The 23,446-nt window shown below is 46.1% G+C and overlaps 2 protein-coding genes across 2 annotated transcripts; one reads left to right on the top strand and one right to left on the bottom strand.

Annotated features, from left to right (window-relative positions):
* Positions 1-306: 306 nt before the first annotated feature.
* Positions 307-8,563, top strand: actr2a (actin related protein 2a). Its single transcript, XM_027013746.2, has 9 exons — positions 307-434; positions 1,659-1,769; positions 3,781-3,996; positions 4,357-4,429; positions 4,602-4,738; positions 5,156-5,305; positions 5,503-5,648; positions 5,870-6,002; positions 7,058-8,563. Exons 1-9 carry the CDS (start codon positions 387-389, stop codon positions 7,226-7,228), a joined length of 1,185 nt encoding a protein of 394 aa, XP_026869547.2. The 5' UTR covers positions 307-386; the 3' UTR covers positions 7,229-8,563.
* A 4,633-nt stretch (positions 8,564-13,196) lies between these two features.
* On the bottom strand, positions 13,197-23,438 carry spred2a (sprouty related EVH1 domain containing 2a). Its single transcript, XM_035534666.1, has 6 exons — positions 23,034-23,438; positions 17,978-18,161; positions 17,006-17,174; positions 16,579-16,643; positions 14,235-14,390; positions 13,197-14,027 (listed from the first exon to the last, which is right to left on the bottom strand). The coding sequence occupies exons 1-6, from the start codon at positions 23,057-23,059 to the stop codon at positions 13,356-13,358; spliced, it is 1,272 nt and encodes a 423-aa protein (XP_035390559.1). The 5' UTR covers positions 23,060-23,438; the 3' UTR covers positions 13,197-13,355.
* Positions 23,439-23,446: the final 8 nt, after the last annotated feature.

Here is a 23,446-nt window from a genome sequence, read left to right as displayed (position 1 = left end):
AAAGTTATAATTACATCTGGGAAATGTGCAATAGTAATAAATATTCTTTATATTTAAAATAAGATACAGATTCCAAGTCTTCCTACATTTTCAGTGTGTGAATGATTGATTTGATTTTTAATTAAACTAAAAAAAATTATATAATACACTGTTTTTGTTAAACAATTGTAACACAAAAATGAATTGACAGGTTATTGGTTTGACCATAAAATTGTAAAGAAACTGCTCGGGCAAAAATTCAAGTCGGTACGGGGACTTTAATTTTGGAGCATTTCCGCTTTCACATAGCCGTTGTTCAACCCGGAAGAGTAGGTGGGTGGCGCTTACCGCCTTCGCTGAGGAAAGTTGGCCGAGTAGACAGGGCGGATTTTCGGATTTTGTCAAAGATGGACAGCCAAGGCAGGAAAGTGGTGGTTTGTGACAATGGGACCGGGGTAAGTTTCGAAGGCCCGCCGCACCTCCACGCAGGATTAGCTGTTTGGCTCCATTTTAATGTCCTGTTTTAAGGAGACGTTAAATTTGTAGCTAGACGGCTAATGTGAAACGGGAAGTCGGCATCTGGGGTGGGTTTCGCCTGGCAGAGGAATGCGACTGTCAGCATGTCAATAAAGCGCCGGCCTAACCGGGCGAAACATGTAGCTGGATAGTTGTTGTGTTGTAGGTTAGTGGCAATATGTCCTATGCACCAGCCTCCATCCTTTCACAGCTGTTGCTAGGTGAGGGATAAATGACGAGGCGAGCGAGCTAGCGCTAGTCTTTAGCCGAGCAGCTATCAGCCCGAGTAGCTAAACATGCTCGCTGTCTGCTTGATCACACCCGTTTAGGTCTCATGTTTGCTGTCTGAGCCGTTCCGTGCTTTCTAAACTCATATGTTTGTCCTGGTATGCGTCTGTTTTATAACACCTGGCAGAAGAGAGAATTACTAGCCTGGCCTTTCGCCGGGCTGAGCTCGCGAGCCCATTGATTCGTCGCGAGACGGGTCGCGCGGCAGCTTCCTCGTCTGCACATCTGGGCGAGTGAGGAAGTTTCAAAGGTGTACGGCGAGCTATAGAAGCTAAATAACCGTGCAGATGCGAATGACTTCTTAAACATTACTCACAGCCTAGGAAGGAAGGGGACCTATCTGCGATCTTACACATTCAAAACCGCCGTGAAGGTTTTTTTTTTTTTTAAACCCGCAGTTCCGCAAATATGAGGAACATGTACTGTGTCGCGACCTGCAGACGAGCTTTGAGCGTTATGAGTAATTTGATATGCTGACAACAACGCTGTTAACACAGGAAACCGCGTTTTTATAAAGCTGTGCACGACAAGCTTAAGAGCATTATGCTGAATATTTCGTTTGGCTCCGAAAACGATAATGGACCAAGTTGAATAACACGAGTTTCTACGTGTCCAGACACGTTATGACTTTTGTTCATTAGACCGTATGCTGCTGGCTGTTGGGTTGAAGTGCGTGGTACCGTTGGGAAAGTGGGGTCAGGTCTCAGCTAAGACAGTAGCACTGGTGGTATGTGTGGAGGTTACTGCATGGACGTGAAAAAGAAGAGATTAAAGTGAGTCTTGCTTACTAGAAATGTATTTGCCATTCGTGATCAGGACATTGTTTATAGCATAGACTAAGTATTCCGTTTCCTGTCATGGTTCTTTTTCATCAGTTTGTTAAGTGTGGCTACGCGGGCTCGAATTTTCCCGAGCACATCTTCCCAGCACTGGTGGGAAGGCCCATCATCCGCTCCACAGCTAAAGTGGGCAACATCGAGATCAAGGTAAACTCAGCATCTCACTCACTCACTCACACACACACACCTCTCCCTCCTAATTACCACCTCCATCGACATCACTTGCTCCACAGCTGGAGTGGGCAGTGCTGAGATCAAGGTCAAACCAAAACGTGTCTCTCTTTTTGAACCTAGCTGCCAGTGCCAGTCAGAAAGCTCGTTTTGACTCTTGAGTGCTTCGCTCAGTTGTACATATGTGAATTATAGCCCCATCAAAGATCAAATCTTTTCCCCTGCTAAACTCACAAATAAGCACTTAGACTGAGGTAATTGCTTGAGGTACTGAAATGTGAACATTGTTTTAAAAAATCTGACCGCCTGGATGCATCAGGCATAGTAGATATATGTGAGGGGCTTTTGTTGTTTGTTTGTAAAATAAATTGGATTTTTTCTGTCATTCCCTTTCATTTTCTTTTCCTGTTTGTTCTCTCTGTTTTTTGACCTCCCTACAACCTAGGGCCATAGGGTAGTGGTGAGTGGATAAACACACACGTGTGTGTGTGTGTGTGTGTGTGTGTGTGTGTTGAATGCATGTATTGCATCTTAGCTTGACTAACTGCCTTTTTTCATCCTTACAGCTTGTTTATCTATTTATTTATTTATTTATTTAGAACCTTTTGTCCTGGTAAACAAATAATAGTCCCTAATGGACCAATAAGGAACAGGTTCATACTAATCTGCCACCACCTTCATTTCTACATATTGAGTGTTTTGCCTCAAGTGCTGTTGCCCTACGGGTCACAAAGCCTGATGAGGTCGTGCCTGTTTCTGTATGACCTCATAAACCTATAGACATGTGCAGACTTCTGCTCAGGAAAAAAGCCCAGAGGCCAAGTGCTAGCACATCTTTCTCATCTCAGACTAACTAGGAAGTGTGTGTGTGTGTGTGTGTGTGTGTGTGTGTGTGTGTGTGCGTGCACGCGTGTGTTTAACCACACCAAAGCAGAGCTAGTGGCATAAAAACGTGCATGTTAGATGACATCAAATCAATCTCATTTTACCAGTGAACAAATTTTACAACTATAGTGACCTTTTGAGATTTTGAGTGTTGAGTTCAGTGTCTGTGTTTGCCAGCCGGGCCGTGCGTATGGTATAGGACTTGGAAGTGCCTGCCTGTTTCATGTGCAAGCAGACAATAAATAGCACAGGACAATCACCACATTTAGGAAAATAAGTACTATGGCTGTTTTTCCCTTCAGTGGTGTTTTAGGATGTGTTCTACACACTCTTCTGCCACATGTTTTTACCAATTAACTCTCTCACGTCCTGCACACTGAGGATCCTCCACAAGGGGCCGCTCTGGAAGAGCTGTGCTCCTTCGATTCACAGTGCTGAGCTCATTGAGGTCCTCTGATACAGGTGTCCATCCCACTCCGGTTCACTCCTCTTCCTGTCTTCTCCCTGTAAAACGCAGCTCTTCTCTCAGTACTTCCTCTCTCCGTTCTTTTCTGTTTTTGATTGGGGGGTTTTTTGTGCTTATTATTTTGGAAATGTAGGCTTTTCTGAAAGGTACTATATAAATATAACATTATTATTATTATTATTATTATTATTATTATTGAATTGAAATGCAATACTCAGCTTGTAATCAGAATGTTGCCAGTTGAAGCTCCACCACTACCAAGCTGCCACTGTTGGGCCCCTGAAGCAAGACCCTTAACCCTCAATTGCTCAAATTGTATTCAGTCATATTTGTAAGTCGCTTTGGATATAAGTGTCAGCTAAATGCCGTAAATGTAACTGATTGTTACATAACGCGTAAAAGTTCCATGTGGCTCTAGACTCCACAGACAATTATGGGAAATGTAGTTTGTGAATTTAGTGATGACCACCTCAGGGGTTTAAGGAGAGCGAGGTAACAGTTGTCTGACCTGCTGAGCTCGACTGAAGTTGACCTGAGTGACTTTCCATCCTCCACAATGCTTCGGCAAACCTATTAAAACCACATACCTTAGCCAACATGTGGCGTGCTTGACCTTTGCCCTGTGACCCCGGCTAGGACCTGATGGTGGGCGACGAGGCGAGTGAGCTGCGCTCCATGCTGGAGGTGAACTACCCCATGGAGAACGGCATCGTGCGCAACTGGGACGACATGAAGCACCTGTGGGACTACACGTTTGGCCCTGAGAAGCTCAACATTGACTCGCGCAACTGCAAGATCCTCCTCACGGAGCCACCTATGAACCCCACCAAGAACCGCGAGAAGATCATCGAGGTGTGTGAGTCTGTGTGCCTGTGTGTGTGCCACAGGCTCTATGAGTAGAGGTGCTGACTTTGTGTGGGTCTTTGCGTGTGGTCTGAATTGTTTCTTGTGCTCTACTGTTTTTTATTGTCTTGAAACACATCTCTCTCATGTTAATGTTGATCATTTTTAATGAAGGCTAATAGGAGCCAGTTAGCATTATGCTAAACGACGCTATACAGCTCACCACCCATATTTCCTCATTTGTATGAACATTAGCCTTAATCAATAAGTCTAATCCAATAAGCTAAATCAGTGTAGGTGTAGGAACACACACGCTGCCTTGTTCGAGCTGGTTTTTCACTGTCTTTCGACTCTCCCGGCTCTCTGTAGGTAATGTTTGAGACGTACCAGTTTGCTGGTGTTTACATCGCCATCCAGGCTGTGCTCACACTCTATGCTCAAGGTATTTGGCCCCTCCCCCACCCCTACACACACCTGCCTGTCTTCACTGGATTAGTGCTTCACATGTGGCCTGTAGCTGCACTGGCAGGACAGTTTGTGCTGTTAAAATTGGGTTGTTGAAGTGGTTTTCTAATTCTGATTTTCCTTTATTTCTTTCACTTGTGTGAGTGTAGGTCTCCTCACTGGTGTGGTCGTGGACTCTGGTGATGGTGTGACTCACATTTGTCCCGTGTATGAAGGATTCTCTCTCCCACACCTCACACGCCGCCTGGACATCGCAGGCCGAGACATCACACGTTACCTCATCAAGGTACGCGCTTGCACGCGTCACCTCATCGAGGTACAAATACTTGGATACAAATACTGCTTTGTCAAGGTCCACAAAGTCTCATCAAGGTACATACACATGTGAACCCAACCTGGGTGGTGGTACACTAAGTCGTTTGAGTGCTACAGGCTGAGTAGGGTTGCTGACCATGCATATCCTTTTGGATACAGCTTACTATCTGATGACGACTAGTTTACTGTCTGATAACGCCTACAGCTTAGTCTGATAAAGACTACTTCCAGCGTAGTGATGCCTCCTGACACACAGCACATGTCACTTCAAACCGGTTCCATCACCATGACGATGCGTGGGGTATATTTCTGTGGCCTCCACGGTCACTAGGGAGTCTGATGAAGAGTGGGCTCCTCTGACGTGGCTTTTCCGTGCGCCCCTGTGTAGCTGCTGCTGCTGAGGGGTTACGCCTTCAACCACTCGGCCGACTTTGAGACGGTGAGGATGATGAAGGAGAAGCTATGTTACGTGGGCTACAACATCGAGCAGGAGCAGAAACTTGCACTGGAGACCACCGTGCTGGTGGAGTCCTACACGGTGAGTATACACACACACACACACACACACACACACACACACACACACACACACACACTCAGCATTGTCTTAGACATGCTAACACACTTCACACCCGCAAACGCACTTGGCTCAGTCATGCACACTCTCCAACTCTCACACATATACTCGTGTATATAAGTACGGATTTGTTGAACTTATGCAGTCTCTCTCTCTAGTTGCCAGACGGCAGGGTAATTAAGGTGGGAGGGGAGCGCTTCGAGGCCCCTGAGGCTCTCTTCCAGCCGCATCTGATCAATGTGGAGGGGGTGGGCGTGGCTGAGCTGCTCTTCAACACCATCCAGGCAGCTGACATCGACACCAGGTTGGTTTCCACGCTTGCACAACGGCTGAACACCCTTGCCTGGGAGAGGAACCTCACAGTCCTTGAATAATCTGTGCAGACTAGAACTCCCAGACCTGCAGAATATAAACAGACCTTTGGGTCAAGGAGACACAAGCGGTTTTGTGAAGCCTCATCTCAGATGAACACCCCCCCCCCCCGCTCTCTCTCTCTCTCTCTCTCTCTCTCTCGCTCTCTCTCAGAGCTGAGTTCTATAAGCACATCGTGTTGTCTGGCGGCTCTACAATGTATCCTGGCCTCCCATCCCGGCTGGAGCGTGAGCTTAAGCAGCTCTACCTGGAGAGAGTGCTCAAGGGAGACGTGGAAAAGCTCTCAGTAAGTACACACGCACGCACGCACGCAACAAGCTTCTACTAACTGATCCTCACATGAATCTGTTAGTAGTGAAACTGAGATGGATAGGTGGTCATATAAAGCATCCACCACCAGGTGGCACCGGTGGTCACGTTTCTATGGCACACCAAGCCAAAGTGAATTTTAAGTAAGAGAGAGGCCTGGTGTTCAGGTTCATATCCACTCAAAGGCTTAAAGGTGCACTCCAATCGCTTACTGGGTCATGTCGTTTGCTATAGAGCTGAAAAGAAACTTGGAGGTGATTCTATCCCCCCCATAGTGATGTACACAACTGTAGATCAGCAGTTTCCCACCTTACGCAGCTGTAGCAGTTACGTTGGAGGAGGGGAAACCCTATAGCATACAGAACAGTAGTTTAAGGGCACAATCACCAAAAACTGCCCTGTGTTTCACACCAGTCGTCAGATGTGTGGTGAAACTATTCCTGCGTTGTTTACATGATCACTGATTCAAAACCCCTTAAAAATAGACTTGTGGGATATTTCTGAGCTCCTCAGGGAATCTGAAAGTAGCGCAGCTCCATTGCTCCGCAATATTCAAATGTATCAGTTGGATAAACCCGGACAAAACTACATATGCAAGTGCCAATTTTACAGTGTAATCTGTATGCACCACAAATACCCAGCGTCAGGATTCTCACCAGACATACCATTTTTGTTCTGTAATACCTCTGTTTTTAAATAGCTTTAGTTTAAAAGTCTAACTTATTCCTTGTTCCTTGTATTCTCGATACATGTCTGAATAGTCCAGTGTGTCAGCATGTGTGGTATGTTCCATTAGCACTCACCAAGAGAAAATCCCATTATGTTTAACATGCCTGACAAAAGAACTGATTCTGAGTCAGACTCTGTAAACAAAATAGCTTTATGGTCCCCAAGCAGAGTTCCCTGTTGAGCCCGATCAGGGATGTTTCATGGCGAAGCCATCATGGACTTCCCTCCGCGTGTTGTGGGAACGGTCACCTTTGGGCTGAGAGAAATGACCCCTCTCCTCTCTCTTGCTCTCTCTCTCTGTAGAAGTTTAAGATCCGTATTGAGGACCCTCCTCGTCGTAAGCACATGGTGTTTCTGGGTGGAGCTGTGCTCGCTGACATCATGAAGGACAAAGATAATTTCTGGATGACCAGAGAGGAGTACCAGGAGAAAGGTGTGCGCGTGCTGGAGAAACTAGGGGTGACTGTCAGATAAACCAGACGCACGCACGCACGCACACACACACAAAATCCATATACATACACACAGAGAAACGTATGCGCGCGCACACACACACACAGGGTGGCATTTTGGCAGTGTATTAATGGGGGGGAAAGGCAGAATATACTTGATGATAATCAAATACTTGAATTTTACAGTTGCAGTCAAAAATCTTCATTCTCGTATTGGTGCGATTTGAAAATCTACAAAGATTACCTCTGCCTTTTGAGCACTAGATAATAGTTAAAATGTTGGGCAATTAAAATCTTGCATTCAAAATGACTTGTTTATGCTGCCAAAATGAATCGTAGAATACAATCCCCTTCCCTCACTTTTCCAATTAGACATGGGTGTAATTCACCGGTTTTCATCTGTTTGTCTATATATTTCCACTTTTTTGAAGGACATATAGATGGCAGACAATAATAATAATAATAATAATAATAATAATGTTTTAGAAGAAAACGTGGTCATGTAGAATCCGTGAAATGTCAGTAGTTTGTGGATGAAGATTACCACGAACAATGTCATATTTAAGGCCGATGGTATCAAAACATGTAAAGGCACCCTGTCAGGCAGGCTGCGTTTTAAATGTAAAATGTATTACTTTTTTTTCCCCCCCATGTCTTTTTTTTTTTATATATATATATACATGTTTTCACTTATGTTTCTTTTTCCGTAATCGAAAGTGCACACTTTGGCTGTGGGCTGAACGGCACTCTAGTCCCCAGCGTGGTGTAAATGCGCTGAGCGCACCGACTTTCATAGGTTATGGCAGGGCTCAGTTCCGTAGGTCTCCCCGTTAGGACCACATTGCCATTTGCACTTGGCTGGCTGGCTTGTTAGTGCTTACAGGCGCGTAGTTATTGTTATACTGAACTGCAAAACGGTTTTGAATGGACGTCAGCATCGCTGCTCTCAAAATGATGTCTTGAATGAAGACAGCAAGCCAAAACAGTAAGGAGAGCCGAACACTTTCTCAAAGCTCACGTCCACACACCTGGCAAATACCCTCGCTGTTCGCGGTAAGGTTTTAGCGAATTAAACAGCAACCGTGCTGTTTACAGTATTGCAGTACAATATTAAGTTACTTCGTCTAATTCACACACATTTTGGCCCAAACTGCTTTGTGCAGACTTTTTCCTTTTCTTCGAAGGAAAGATTAGGAAACACGGCGCTATGTTGCTGCGTAGCCACGTGTTTCTGCATGTTTCTTACACTTTTATTATTTGTTCTTTCCATTTTGATACGATTCGTTCTCCTGAACACGGTTCGGTTGTACCTGGCGTTGCGTAAATGAGCAGAGGAGCGGAACGCAAGCTGTTCGTTCTTTTTTTTTTTTTTTTTTTTTTTAAACATTCAGCCAAAAAGAGTTTCAGAGTTAGAACAAAACAACAAAACAAAGTGCCAGCTAGCTGGCTATACCCGACCTCCACTGATAACCATGTTGACTCTGGTTGAACTAACGTTAGTGTAAGTGATGCATTTGATAATGCGATAGTAATAATACGTGGTGTTTGGATTGTGGACGCTCCGCTGGAGCTGAGCTGCCTGCTCTTAGGTTAAGTAGTTATATCAGGCCACTAGCAGAACCGCAGTGCCAAGTGTGGTTATTGTTGTTGGATTATTTTTGTTTCTTTTTCTTATTTTGTTTTTTTTTGTTTTGTTTGTAGCGTACTGCCAAAACAGCTGATTTAAATAAAGAAAACTGATTTATAATTGTGTGGTGCAGCCAAATTTTTTTTAGATGGTTTAAACCAGTAGCGCGTGTGTGCATTTCTTTGACGCGTGCCGTGAAACCATACACGTGCACGAAGAGTGACTGCGACCTTGGTGTCCATGGTAACAGCCTGTACCACAGAAGAATATTATCTTTTACAAATGCATCAATTGCCTGTCACGTCCAAATGGATGCAGTGAGCTGCAGTATTTGAAGGAACTGGAGTGTGGCTGGAAAAGCAGGATGCACGGTTACCTTTCCCCCTGCTTTGCGGATGCGTGGGCACGTGTCCATTCTCCAGCTTCCCCCTCTCTCTCCCTGATCTTGATATGTGATCTTGAGACTCGTGTTGCTTAAGTAACTTGAACCGGGGGGGGGGGGGGAGATTCTTGTGTAGATGAGCAAACAAGCAGTTGGCTCAGGCGTTCACCATTGTGCATGTTACGACAGTGTCGATTACATCGCTGCCTCCTCACGACGGGCCTCGGATCAGTTTTCCAATGTTACTGCACATCACTGAGCTTTTCTCAGCACTTCAACATCTTTTTAAGCATGTGCTCCCCTGCTGAGACATTCAGATATCAACGTGAGAACCAGCCTCAGCCCAGTGCTACCTCAGCTGCCTCTCCGAGGCTCCTGCCTCGTGCACAGAGAACTACAGTGGGTAACTTGTTCAGACTGTGCGCAGGCTCTCGTGAGTCAGCTTGTCACATGCGTGGTGTGTGCCCCGCTGACCCGTGTCTCATGCAGAAATGTTTCATGTTGGGTCATTTTATTGAAATTTGAGATTGTTTTGTGTTTTTAATATGAAATATATTCTCACTCTCGCCCCCTCCCCCTCTCTCAGGGGCTCTACAAATTAGTTTGCATTTGTTTCAGGGGTCTGTGTATCTCTGGTCGTCGTGTGTATATGTGTGTGTGTGTGTGCGCGCGCGTGGATCAGAGGGGGCTGTTTGCATTTGTTTCGGATTTCATCCGTGTAAACAAGTGGGGGTGATCAGACTCAGTGGGGCCTGTTCAAATTCAGGCCAGACAGCAATAAACTCCATATAGTTCTTACTATAACCGCACTGTATCTGCTCACTCGCACTGCAGGATCCATACTGCACACTGAGGGCTCAGTCGACGTTTTACATGCTAAATACTTCAACATGTCGAGCATGTGTTCTTCGTCTTTTTCTTGTTTCCATCTGGAGAGCTTTTTTTTTCTGTTTGTTTTCATCTCAACATTCCTCCTACTGAACTTTTAGAACTGTCAGAACTGGAGACAGACAGTTCTCAGCCTTCTCCCCACCCCCAGCACATGTGCAAACGCGCCCTGATCCACAGTTACGTGTACAGGATTCTGGGGTGAGGGCAGACGCACAGTGTCTAAAGTTAGAGTGTGTGTGTGTGTGTGTGTGTGTGTGCGCGCACGCGCCCCTTCCTTCCTTCCTCTATCTAACTGCTTCTCCAGGCCCCTGGTGCAGCTTCTCTCGAGTGTGGAAGTAACCTGCAGGTAAAGTCACTCTACCACTCTCACAGTTACTTAACCTGTTTTGAATATAAGGAAACCAACTAGCTTCCACCCACTTTCAGAAGTGTGGGCCTTTTGAAGTATGTTGGCCAACATTCTCCACACAACAGCCTCAAGAGCAGTTGCATTAAAGATGTCTGAGCTGGGTGAAGGTGAGTCAGTCTTCCTGTCTCCCACCAATGTCCAGTCCTCTCTTTTAACGAACATGCATTAGCTCATCTGCAAGTTAACACCTCTGTCACACGGCTGTCCTTAAAGGGATTTGGATGATTGGAATCAATGATCTGGAGTCAGTGCTCACCGTTCAGATTATAATCACCAATTGGCTGTTGGCTCCAGACCAATAATGAAATGCTCTCATATTTAGTTCTGTTGACCAGGGTCAGAGGCTACTGGCTGAACTGGAAGAGCAGTCTGTTAACTGAACTGCAGCGTGTGCGTTGGTTGCCAGATAAATGTAGATAACACTCAACAAACAAGGGATGGCACTGGCACAGTGCACATCCTTCCCTCTGTTTCCCACAAACACACACATGCACCCTCTCCTAGGCCTCCTGGACTGTGCGGGAAATCTCGTAAGATGCCGGAGTCTCGTTCTTCTCCCTCTTTTATTTCCCCCATCTGTACTCTTTATCAGCTTTCATAATCTGACTTTGACTTCATCTCACACACACCCTTTCTCATCTGCACACACAGCTGCATGTTTGTTTCCCGTCCAAATCATGGCACATCACACACAATGACTTCCTGCTCATTGACTTCCTCCTCAGCCCGGTAGAAGGTGTTTCGAAACATTGTCCGGAGACGGACTTGGTGCCGTTACGGCTCGGACGCCCTCGGAAACATGGCACAACAGTGGCACTGGCATATGACCCACCTCCGTGGACAGAGCACTCTAACCCCACTCCTGGCCCTGTGCTGCTGTTCTCCCTGCTCCGCACACGCCTGAGCTCAGATTACAAAAGACAGCTCCTGGCTTTGGTTGGGTGTGTTGGCTACGGGGGAAAAGGTGTTCACCTTCAGGAATTCCACGATTCCACGTGTGTGGTTCAGAAGCTTCCACAAAGCCTCAGTCAGGTGGTCGAGACCAAGTCTGGATGTCTGCAGGACAGCAGACCAGCAGAAGCAGGCTTGGCTAACTGAGCGATACATTTATTTCTCTTATCAAATGTGTCAAATGTGAGTAAACTGCTGATGTAAGCTCAGGTTCCTGAGTGTCTATATAACTATAAATTATGATGGCGATGGCAACAACTGACCCTGAATCGGTAATCTGGTAAAAATGGTAACATTTCATGTTCCATCCTAGAGTTTAAATTGAGTCCTAAAATTCTTTAACGTCTTTCATTAACAGAGACAAGAAACCTTGAACGCTAACAGTACTAAATCCTGTTTGGATATGGTCATTAATGGTATCTGGTCATCACTCTTTGGTAAGGGTGTTTTAACTGTTCATGTGACCAGTGTGCTGTTCTTTACTGAAACGTGTGTCAGTCAGTTTTGCTGTTTATTTCATTTGGCGGAAGTGTGGGAAACCAAAATGAAAACCCTTTCATTTTCGTCCAAATAGCTAAAGGGGATGATCCATGAGTTTATTATGGCACATGCTACTATTTTAGTACAAACACCACACCCACACAATTTTAGGCCTTTTCAAGAGTGACGCCCCCACCCCCAAACAAGTCTGCTGTTTTGTAGGTTGTCACTTAAACAATAAAAAGAAGTGTAAAACCCAACCCGTGTAATTGGGCACTGCCCTGTCTTTGTCCAGCAGAATATGCAAGGGACGCTACGGCATCGTCATGTTCAGGCACTTTCCTTTAATACTCCAATGTGTTCAAGAGCACGGGGTCCGCTGGACGGACACGCGCCAGCACCTCTGGGGTCCCGTCGCCTTGTCATTGTTAGAAAAATATAACAGTTCGTCTCTCTCGCGCATTATTGAAGAACACACATTGCAGAAAGTTACAGGGAATGGAAGAAGGAAAGGAAAGAGATGAGAGAGAATGAAGGGGGGGGAGAGAAACCCAGATAATGTGAAACTTTGATTAACGGATGGGACTTGGTGAACGTTGTCGTGACAACAATGCCACCCATTGGCTGGCAGATCAGGGTTCGTATGCGTCCAGGGTTAGTATTGTGCTTTAGACAACAAGGCAAAACCACGCTTACTTCCTCATCCTGTAAATAGATTCTGTTCATTTGTGGCTGGTTCTCGATTACAAACGCACACAGTGTAACTTCGGCTAGGTACGTTCTCACGCGCACACGTACACAAGTTCATGATACAGTTTGACAGCAATGTAGGCTGTAATAGCAGTTATTTTGCTATGGCACATTTGGTGTGTACACACACTTTGCAGCTCAAGTTTGGCTTCTATAAAGTAATTTCAAATAGTCATTCTTTCTCTGTTTAGCATACGACACACACACACTTGTCAGTACTGACTGGTGATGGTCATTAAGTGCCTCATACAGGAGAGCAACACCTCAGAGTCAGTTTGGCAAGCCACAGCAATAGACCGATAAAATAAACAAACATACTGATACATACACCCAAGAAAAGGAATCAAATCAAGCATTCAAAGCAGAATATTGAAAAGCCAAAAAAATGTACCTGGGATTTTTATACACACACACACACACACACACACACACACACACACACACACACACACACACACACTGTGTATTAGTATATAAATGAATTAACCATGTGGTCTTTAAAATGTATATCATAGAAGCTGAGGCAACCACAAAACAAAAAAACAAAACCTGACTACAAACATGTGAGGTGAAGTTGCCAGAGAGTGCATAACTCCCCTGGGGGAAAAAAACCCCACCATCCACCCTCGTCTCTAGTCCTTCCCTCTGTGTCTCCCTGGTCAGCCAGCAGCCTTGTGGCGCCCCCCACAGCAGTGGCACGCGACGGCGGCCCGGTGGCAGACACGCAGTGGGGCATAGCAGCACATGCAGGGCGCCAGCAGCGCCAGGCCCAGCAGCGCCAGCCAGCGCAGCCAGCAGTGCTCGCCTCCGGCGCCAGGCTCGCATGAGCACGGCTCGGCGTACTCGCCCTCCGCGTCCGACATGCAATGGTACAGCAGGCTGTCGGCGCACCACATGAAGCTGACGCGGTGGATGCACGTAGCCGCAGGGTCCGGGGCCTCCCGGCACCGCCCTCGGCGGTTGTCGGCCGGGCTGAACAGGTCGCGGCAATAGACGCAGCGCAGGAGCTCACCGCAGGTACTGTCCGCGTCCCGCTGCCACGGCAGCCTCTTGGTCGTGGGTGGGCAGGGCTGCCCAGTAACCACGCCCCCGCCGATGCCAGCTTTGCCGTCCGGGTACGGGTACGTGTAGTCGTGCTTGGCCAGCTCGTGCTTGTCAAAACTGACGTAAGCGTCCGCGGGGTCCGGCTGCAGGACCTTGTCCCGGCTGGTGGTGGTGTGGCGGTAGTCTTCGTAGCCCGTCGTTAGCCAAGAGCGCTCACGTGGGTTTATCCGCACGATCTCTTCCTCTTCCTGGGGGAAGGTCACGTGACGTGAGAACATGGGCACCGCCTAGATATGGGACACAGGAAAAAGAAAACGTGAGTAAACATCACAACAGAACACTAACCCGGGGACGAACGGATCACAGCACAACACTGTTACGCAGGATAACAGATCACAACAGGGTAGAACAGTAGCATGCAGACGTGAAGACCATCCTGTAAACTTCTTTGAGACTGTGTGTGAACCACAGGCACAAACACACAAACCAATGACCTGGTCTAGGAAGTAATGGTCAGGGTGTCTGCGCTGGTCGTAGAGATGCTCCAGAATGCACTGGTGGCGGCACGGATCACAGAAGCTGATTGGTGCAGGGGTCTGCATGGAGGGCTCCCTCTTGTGGGAGGAGTTTGAGGAGCTGTCTGTGGCATTCTGACAAACAGAAAGAGAGAGAACAGAAAAGGGGGGAAAAGGGAGTGATGAGAAAATTCTTGAATCAATCAATCTTTTCTCTCATGACTCATGCACCCTCAAGCCAGACAACGTTTTTCTTCGTGCTCCCACCTGAACCAGGTACTGAGGACTTGTCAGCATCTGCGATACTGACACAAGGAATCTGTGTTACTGATACAGGGAACACCCTTGACACAAACCTCTCCGATTGGTCTCCCATGGGAGGAAAGGCATGTTTATTGGCAGGCTCCAACCCACCATGAGATCGTCTCAGTGGCAGATGCTAATCTGTCCTCATGGAGATGGAATGCGGAGTTCACATCCAGGAGGGTCTCGCACAAGGCTCAGCTACAGAAATCTATCAGCTAATCGCACATTAATCAAGGGTCCGTAGTGACCAAGGGTCTATGCTTTGTGACTATTTCATGAATATTTCCACACTCACCCGCTGCGCGGAGTGGGAGAACACAAGCCAGAGTCAAATGCTGAAATTATGGCAGATTTCTACTTTACCTTTCATGAGAGAAACCAATCTATCAATCAACCAATCACTGGTCAGCCTGAAAGGGCACCTACCCTTTCACCTGCATTATTGCCCAATAGGGTGGAGTGAGGGAATAAAGGGTCTGAACATTATGAGCTTAGCAATTGGCTACAGCCGTTGACCTTGAAAACTGGAGTTATCCTCTTGTTGCAGTACTTCCTGTCATCAGCAATGCGTGTGTGTGTGTGTGTGTGTGTGTGTGTGTGTGTGCTCTGAGCCAATGTCTACTTTAAGAGTCCTGCTGGAAGAACTATCTTTCCAATAATAACAGCAGAATTCTGTGTGTGTGTGTGTGTGTGAGAGAGAGAGAGATCTAGTGTTAGCTGTGATTTCTTACACGAAGACAGCAATCTTAAAACTGACTCAAACACACGTGCGAAGAAAAAAAAAGAACTAAAGTGGTAAATGAGCTTGTTCTACAGTTCACTTCACAAACTGAGCAACATTCAGTATAAACACAGGAAGTAGTTTGTTAGTAGAAATAGTTTAGTTTAGTAGTTTAATGTGATCTGAGTGGTACCGAGCTATGGCTAGTGCTTAGTGGTGTTTAGTGATGAGTCAGTCGAACCATGAATTTATTAATGTGTAAAATGTGTGCTGTGTGTGTGTATGTCTGGGCTGAGGTGTATTTGTGGCTGTGCTAATTATTCTTTTAGCCTTCAGAGCAGACAGCCACAAAGGGCCAACAACTGCCGATCTGTGTAAAACCACACAGCAGACATCTCTCGGCTTGCCCTATCCTTCTCTTTCCCTCTGAAACCAGGGCCTCTGTGCACCAGACGCAAACGCAAAAGAGAGAAAAGCACAGATCAAGACCAGTTGAGCTCTTAGAACTGTGTGTGGGTGTGGACGTGCGCGCATGAGTGCATATGTGTGCGTGCATGTGTGTGGCCTCCTCTGTCCCTCACATGTTCTCCTTAAGGGATTACAAAGTAGATGGTAATTTATGAAATAGCTCACCAGTCACTGCGTGTCTGTGTGTGTAAGCTGTGTGTGGTGCTTTGTGTTCGGACATTTTTTTTTGTTGTTGTCTTGAATTAAGAACAGCGGGGGAAGGGGATGAGGTTAGAGGTCACTTCCTGAAAACACTGCATCCCTCTACTGACACACATGAACAAACAACACCCCCCACCCCCCTTAGTGAGGAGGGGAGGGGGTGAGCATGGGCTGTCGCCCCTCCTGACGTGTATGCTGATATGTGTGTGGTGGGTGGTTAGGGTGAGAGAGAGGTGTTTAGAGAAAAGAGCGAAAAGGTGAGAGAGAGAGAGAGAGAGAGAGAGAGAAAGAATGAGGGGGAAAGGAGATGGCAGAAAAATACAGATAGGGCGAAAGAGAACAGGGACACAAGGGAGCTGCACAGAGAGAGAAAGACAGACAGAGAGAGAGAGGTAAAGAGAGAGGTAAAGAGAGAGAGAGACAGAGGGAGAGAGGTAAAGAGAGAGAGAGAGACAGACAGAGAGAGAGGTAGAGAGAGAGAGAAAGACAGAGAGACAGGCAGAGAGAGAGAGATAGACAGAGAGAGAGGTAAAGAGAGAGAGAGAGGCAGAGAGAGAGAGACAGACAGAGAGAGGCAGAGAGAGAGAGAGAGAGACAGAGTGAGATAGACGGGGGGGGTATTCTCACTGTAAAGACATCGTCATCTCCTAGCTCTGTGTCGTTCTGGAGAGTAGACGAGGACGTGGTGGAACCTGCAAAGACAACAAACACACCTGCTTACTACACCTTCACACAGGCATTAATGCACACTCCTGAATTATACTGCACATTTATAATCTCCTTAATACAATACAAAATACAAAACCAGGCATTACACGTCACATTTGTTCATTTAATATAGTGCATTTTACACATTTTAAAACACAGTCATCCATTATTAGTGTTATATGACATAAACAGGAGAATACATCCAGCAACACTTAATGTATCCAACTTCTGATGTACGCTAGTATACTGAAAGTGTGGCTGCCTTCAGCCTTTGTTACAGACTTTCAGTGGTCCTCAACCTTCATCCTGGTCTACCTCATCCCTCGCCCTGGTCTTCCTCACTTACCTTCAGTCAGGTCCTCGATGGCCTTGCGGACACCGCGGTCAAAGGCACCAGCGTCTGCCGGGCTTTGGAACGTCAGGCCGCACTTCCTGTTGTCCACGCGCCAGTGGTGGAATGTGGGCGTGGCCTTGGTGTAGACCAAGTCCTTCTTAAGGAAGCACTTCAGGATCTCCTGTATCCAGACACATGCGCGCATCAGACCGACAGGGGCTGGTCTAGGATCAGTTATATGCTGCTCGTCTAACTGCTTCCTAATAGCATCAGACCGACAGGGGCTGGTCTAGGATCAGTTATATGCTGCTCGTCTAACTGCTTCCTAATAGCATCAGACCGACAGGGGCTGGTCTAGGATCAGTTATATGCTGCTCGTCTAACTGCTTCCTAATAGCATCAGACCGACAGGGGCTGGTCTAGGATCAGTTATATGGCACTCGTCTAACTGCTTCCTAATAGCATCAGACCGACAGGGGCTGGTCTAGGATCAGTTATATGCTGCTCGTCTAACTGCTTCCTAATAGCATCAGACCGACAGGGGCTGGTCTAGGATCAGTTATATGGCGCTCGTCTAACTGCTTCCTAATAGCATCAGACCGACAGGGGCTGGTCTAGGATCAGTTATATGCTGCTCGTCTAACTGCTTCCTAATAGCATCAGACCGACAGGGGCTGGTCTAGGATCAGTTATATGGCGCTCGTCTAACTGCTTCCTAATAGCATCAGACCGACAGGGGCTGGTCTAGGATCAGTTCTCTGCTTCCTAACAGTGTCATTGCGAAATGCTCAGTCTCCAAACTCTTCATGCTTTCACCCAGAGATCAAAGGCATAAAGAACATTGTTACTTGTAACTGTGGGATTTATTTCACTTACATTTATAGTGTCTCTTGCTTTATACCTTGGTTTGAAATTAAACCGCTTTACTGCTTTGGTGACTTTAGGTTATTATGTGATGGCGGACAAACAAACATACACACACACCTGCTTGTCTCGGAGTCTCTCTCCGTAGATGAGGAAGCCATTTCTGTCGAGCAGCTCCAGATCGGCTGGAGCCACCTTACACACTCCCACCCGGCTGAGCCCGCCCCCTTCCTGAGCCAGCCAACCACCGCTTGAGTCGTCCCTCGTCATCACCACTGCCTTTACGCGCACTATATAGCTGTCACTGCAGAGAGAGAGCGAGAGAGAGAGAGCAAGTTAAAAGGCTGGACTCTTACACCAGAGTACAAGCAGTAAAACAAAAGACTGCACAGGCCTCAATTATGCAGCCGGATGTTTAGAATTCCTAAAATTAGCTCAGACCACCAAATTATATAACTGTGCATGTGTTCATCACCATATCAGTCATCCGCAAGTCCTCTGTCAGAAGAACTGCTTTCCTATGGAGCTCGGTACTGGTGCTTATAACCCCTCTGCTTTGATCCACCACGGCTGATTTATATGCACAGAAGTGTTACGAGAGATTTCGTTCCTTCTGCAGATTTATATGCACTGCAGTGTTACAAGGGATTCTGTTCTTGCTGCCTGTTCCACAACAGGAAGTAACAGCTAGGTCCAACTCCATGTCCTCTACCAACCCCCCCCCCCCAACTTAAACACACACACACACCATTGTCACCATGACAATGAGTTCTAAAAATAAATAATAGGGAAGACACCATATTGTCTTGAGTTCATGGTTCGTTATAGTAGACCAGCTTTTAAGGCCACACAACGAGAGAGAGAGAGAGAGAGAGAAAGAGAGAGAGAGAGAAAGAGAGAGAGAGAGAAAGAGAAAGAGAGAGAGAGAAAGAGAGAGAGAGAGAAAAAGAGAGAGAGAGAGAAAGAGAGAGAGAGAGAGAGAGAGAGAGAAAGAGAGAGAGAGAGAGAGAGAGTGGTGCACTACTTTATGACTGCGGCAAGATTAACAGTTACAATACATGACACAAGATCAAAATCCCATCTGTGTGTGTGTGTGTGTGAGAGAGAGAGAGAGAGAGAGAGAGAGCACATGTGAACTGCGTCACCTAGTACAGGCCCCATTTAGTGTGATTGTAGTAAGGGTAATGATTTCTACTGCTACACCATGGCATTCCCAGTGTTATCATTTGAATCACAGGTAAGCAGATATTGTGTTAGGAGTCTTGTCCAAGGACTCTTATTGATATGCCACACTCACCCAGGATAGGCAGTGTTGTCACCCACAACACTATACCATCCTCTTTTACAAACAGCATACCTTTCTTTAAAGTGGTAGGTCCACACTAAAACACTATATGTGAGAATTTGTGTATTCCCGTTATGACATGCATATTAAGCCATGTTTGTATGTCGCTAAAACACAGATGAGCATAGCATGTACTTTAAACCATTTTATGTACTGCTATCCAAAGTTTCTCAATCTAGTCTTCAGGGTCCCAGGATCCTGTTTAATCCCAAATCCCACCATACATGAAGCAAGCACCCCGTAACACTGAACAGCACATGTGAACCAAACAACCCATAACACCAAACAGCACACGTGAGCCAAGCACCCCATAACACTGAACAGCTTTTGCACTTGTGAAGTGTGTGAGAGCTCCCAAGGACTGAAATTGTGTGTGTGTGTGTGTGTGTGTGTGTGTGTGTGTGTGTGTGTGTGTGTGTGAGTGAATGTGTGTGTGTTCACATTGAAGTGAGATAAACGTGTGCAAAGCATTAACTGCAATTAAACAAACTTCTTGTGTATGTTTTCTGTTACGGAGACACAAAAGTATTGGGCCCGTTGCAGTATCTTCACAGTACACAGCATATCAGTCCCAGTTAAATTTTAACATCTGATTCACATTCAGTACCAACGCTGTTAGTAGTACCAATATTACTGAAGTTCATTCATATTCATATTTGGCACCAATGCTGTCATGGTATCGTCAGAAACGTTTTGTTTGTTTGTTTATTTGCGTGATGCAGGAACAGGGCTTACTACACTCCAAACTTCATCTTCATCAGATCATGATTGTCATATTCCTCAGTTATTCCATGTATTCTTCAGTTAATACTACACAGTCAGTGTGCAGCTATCAGTCTCGGGACCATGTGACCCAAACATCCCAGCAGCCAACTGGACCCAACATGGAGCTTTACTACGCTGCTAAGAGGATTACTCCCACAACTCTGGCTGTAAACTTCACTCTGAGGTGAGGGATCAAGGTAAATAATGATTTATGGAACATTTATATTTCCATACTGAAAACATACCAACAGTTAAATACTGAGCAGAGCAAATCAAAATGTCATATGGACTTAATTACAACATTTTATATGAAACGGTAAGCACATTCTTTGTTATACATGTACCATGCTCTGTTACTATGTATTAAACATATGCTACATGTTTCAGCAAACTGGACTTTAGCTATGTAGTATGTAGTACTGTTGAATGAGCTTGGGATGAAGTCAGGATATTCTGCTATAAACATTGGGATAACTGAAAAAAAAAAACCATATAAAATATTCCCACATGGAGCTAATTACCACTATGGAAATGGGAAGACTTCACAGAAGTGTGGCAGTGGAGGTAGGCTCATATGCAAGAGATTACATACCCACACTTGTCTGACTTCTTATCCTGTGTAGAACTGCAATTGACTTTATTTTAGATTGGCATGCATTTTTGGCCAAAATTATTTGTTTGTTGGTTCATGGTTATTTATCAAAACAACCACGGAACTCTTGACTAAAATGTCTGAGATTAGTGAGAATATTCAAAGCATGCAATAAAAAAATATTGATGCTGCAAATGGCACTATTGTGATGATGATTAACGAGCAATATATTGCGTGTACTGGTTACTGTAGTTGTTATGAATCAAACATCATTACTGTACACTTGTTTTGACTTTACCTCAGCATTAGTCTACGACTTAAACTTTCTATTAAAGTGATGGTATCCATATGGAACTAAAGTCAGAACGACTACGTCACACCAACGCAGCGTTACGCGGACATTTAAGACTGACGTAAAAGAACGCTCGGACGTTTTACAACCTCAAAGCTGAAGGTCGACGTCTCGGTTTGTTCGTGGGGAACCAAAATAAGGGCGCGCGTTGCACGCAATCGAGATGTCAGATTTTGCCCCCTTCACAGCGATCCCACGTCAGTGAGCAAGAGCTGCAGTCAAATCCAGGAAGCAGCACAGGTAAGTCGGAGATAACATCACTCCCCACACACACAGCTTGGAACATCCCCAACGATGTCAGTACAGTTCTGCTACCAAAGGGCCCTTAGCGGTTACTGCATGACAGCAGATCCCTCTGTGGAAATCCACACAAAGGCAAACAGTGGACACAATTATTTTAGTGTTTTTTTTTTCTTGAGCAGATGTGTTTTGACTCAACTATGACCAAAAAAACTGGCTTGGTAGTTGTCTTAAAAAGGCTGCCGTAGCTGATCGGAGGAATGAAAAAATGAAGCACTGGAGCAAGCCAATATTCCATCTTCATAATCTGTTTCATAAAACGTCTGCGCGTGGGTGGGTCAAAGTGAAACAGTGAAACGAATGAGCCGCGCCAAGGGTGACGCTTCGACATCGCACCGACGGCGATTGATCTTCCTTTAGGCTCCTCGTGGGTTTTCAAACGATAGTATCAGGAGCGCGACATCTTCACGTGGCGTACAGTTGTCCGTCTAGCTCCCTCCCTCCCTCCCTCCTCCGTTGAAAAAAAGTAAAACATTTCGCAACGCTGGAGTATTCTAGCCCTTTACATCCGTGCCTGACTCGTGTTTGCTCAAATGGGTGTGAGCGTGCCATAAATTAGAAAAAGAGAAGATAACGCCCCTTGCGCTGGGGTCAGACTTCTTTCCAAATCCCTCGCGGACAGCACGATAAAGAGCACCTAAAACGTTTTAAACGATACCGTGGGCGCCAAATTCTATCAGATTTCGATATCGTAGGCTTATCCTACTTGTAGCTTATTTAAGCAAAGTTTGTCATGGAGTGTATGAATGACTGAAATACTTACGTGTCTGAATCTATAAATACGTACGTGGTCTGCATCTTAAAGAAAGCTGACCGTGAAATGTTGCCTTTCATATCTTGAAAAAGTGTAAGTTAAATAAGTTTCAGAAAGTGCTCACTTAGCTAAACCATATTTAACTCCATATGAATGGGAACTTTGATCCGCTTGTACATGTCAAGCGTGATCCGAGATCTCCAAGATGCGACTTTCAGTATTATGTAGGCGACAAACAGACCTAAAGTACGACGTTTATGAAACGACTGCACTGTCGGGACCTTGAAATGTCCAATAAATATCGTTATTGGAAACAAAGTGTGTGGCAGGCTACTTTTTAAAAAATCCCCCCCCCCCCCCCCAAAAAAAAAGCGTAGCAGCATTAAGTCAACCCTTTATAACGTTTGGAGACGGCGACATAACTTAAGACTACTTCAGTGGCTTCGGTAATAACAATGCAAATAGTCTTAACGTGTGTTACGCATGAGATCGGTCGCGTGCTGGCCGAGTTGCGCTCGAGACTGCGCGCTTCCCCGCGGCCCACGCCGCTGGTGTTTTTATGAATGAAGAACAGTATGCAAATGAGGACGATTCACGAAAAAGAAATGGCGGATCCTGGGTATTGCTCGCCACAAAGAAAGGCGCTCAAAGCTGCCCAACGACAACTGAGAGAAACGAGACACTGTAGTCTGTATGCCCTCTGTTTCATCGCGCCGCGGACTAGTGGAGGTCTAACCCAGAGCAGTTTAACGTGACGCTTAAAAGAAATGGTCACTGGAGGATCCTTTCACAAAATGTTTCCGTTCCGACCCCTCCCCCTCGCCCCCCCCCTCCTCTCCGCTCGAGAGCCGAGCCGTGCCGCAGGGGAGCGCAGGGCCCCGGTCGTCTGTTCCCCTGGACGCCGCATTGTTTCCAAGCATACACAGCCTCGAGTCTCCGCGGAGCAAGATAAATGCATGCCCACGTTCCCAGCGCTACAAACGGCACGCGAGCACCAGCCCTGACGTGGAATAAACGCTCCGAAATCTTTTCCTCGGTTTTACAAATAAAGTATAGGAGGCTACTTACTCGTCTGGCTGCGATTCCTCGGTCATTTTTCCTCGTTCACCTACAATAATATCCCACCGCGCGCGCACAGTGTTCAGTCTTCATTTTGTCTCGCTTCTTATCCTGCAACCAAGACTCTTTTTTGTTGTTCTGTGTAGCAGAGAGATTTTTTTTTGTCCAACCGATTGAACCGTTGTTTGTTTTCGCTTTCCCCCAGTCTGCTGCACTTTACCCCCGGATAGTTGCAATGCATCCACGCAAGTACATGAAATCCACACCGAAGCTTCCGCAGACGGCTGAATGTTCAATCGTCCTGCGTGACTCCGCTGTGGCTGAAACTGCTGGTGCTGGTGATGACGGCCCCGTGCGAGCCCCATCGCTGGTTACTCCATGTTGGATTCTGTAGTCAGCAAGCGAGCGCCACGGACTCTGTT

This window comes from Electrophorus electricus, chromosome 16 (assembly GCF_013358815.1).
Source record: "Electrophorus electricus isolate fEleEle1 chromosome 16, fEleEle1.pri, whole genome shotgun sequence".
In the NCBI taxonomy this organism is placed as follows: Eukaryota; Metazoa; Chordata; class Actinopteri; order Gymnotiformes; family Gymnotidae; genus Electrophorus; species Electrophorus electricus.
Note: the sequence above shows the minus strand (reverse complement) of the source record. Positions and strands in the feature narration are given on the sequence as shown.

Bases quoted from the DNA above. Each gene is read 5' to 3' on its own strand.
- spred2a (XM_035534666.1), bottom strand. From the start codon at position 23,059: ATGACCGAGGAATCGCAGCCAGACGA. The intron at 17,175-17,977 runs GTGTGTGTGTAT...GTCTGGATACAG, and splicing joins AGAGACTCCGAGACAAGCAG to GAGATCCTGAAGTGCTTCCT. The intron at 16,644-17,005 runs GTAAGTGAGGAA...TTGTCTTTGCAG, and splicing joins CATCGAGGACCTGACTGAAG to GTTCCACCACGTCCTCGTCT.
- actr2a (XM_027013746.2), top strand. From the start codon at position 387: ATGGACAGCCAAGGCAGGAAAGTGGTGGTTTGTGACAATGGGACCGGG. The intron at 4,430-4,601 runs GTATTTGGCCCC...GTGTGAGTGTAG, and splicing joins GCTCACACTCTATGCTCAAG to GTCTCCTCACTGGTGTGGTC. The intron at 5,306-5,502 runs GTGAGTATACAC...CTCTCTCTCTAG, and splicing joins TGCTGGTGGAGTCCTACACG to TTGCCAGACGGCAGGGTAAT.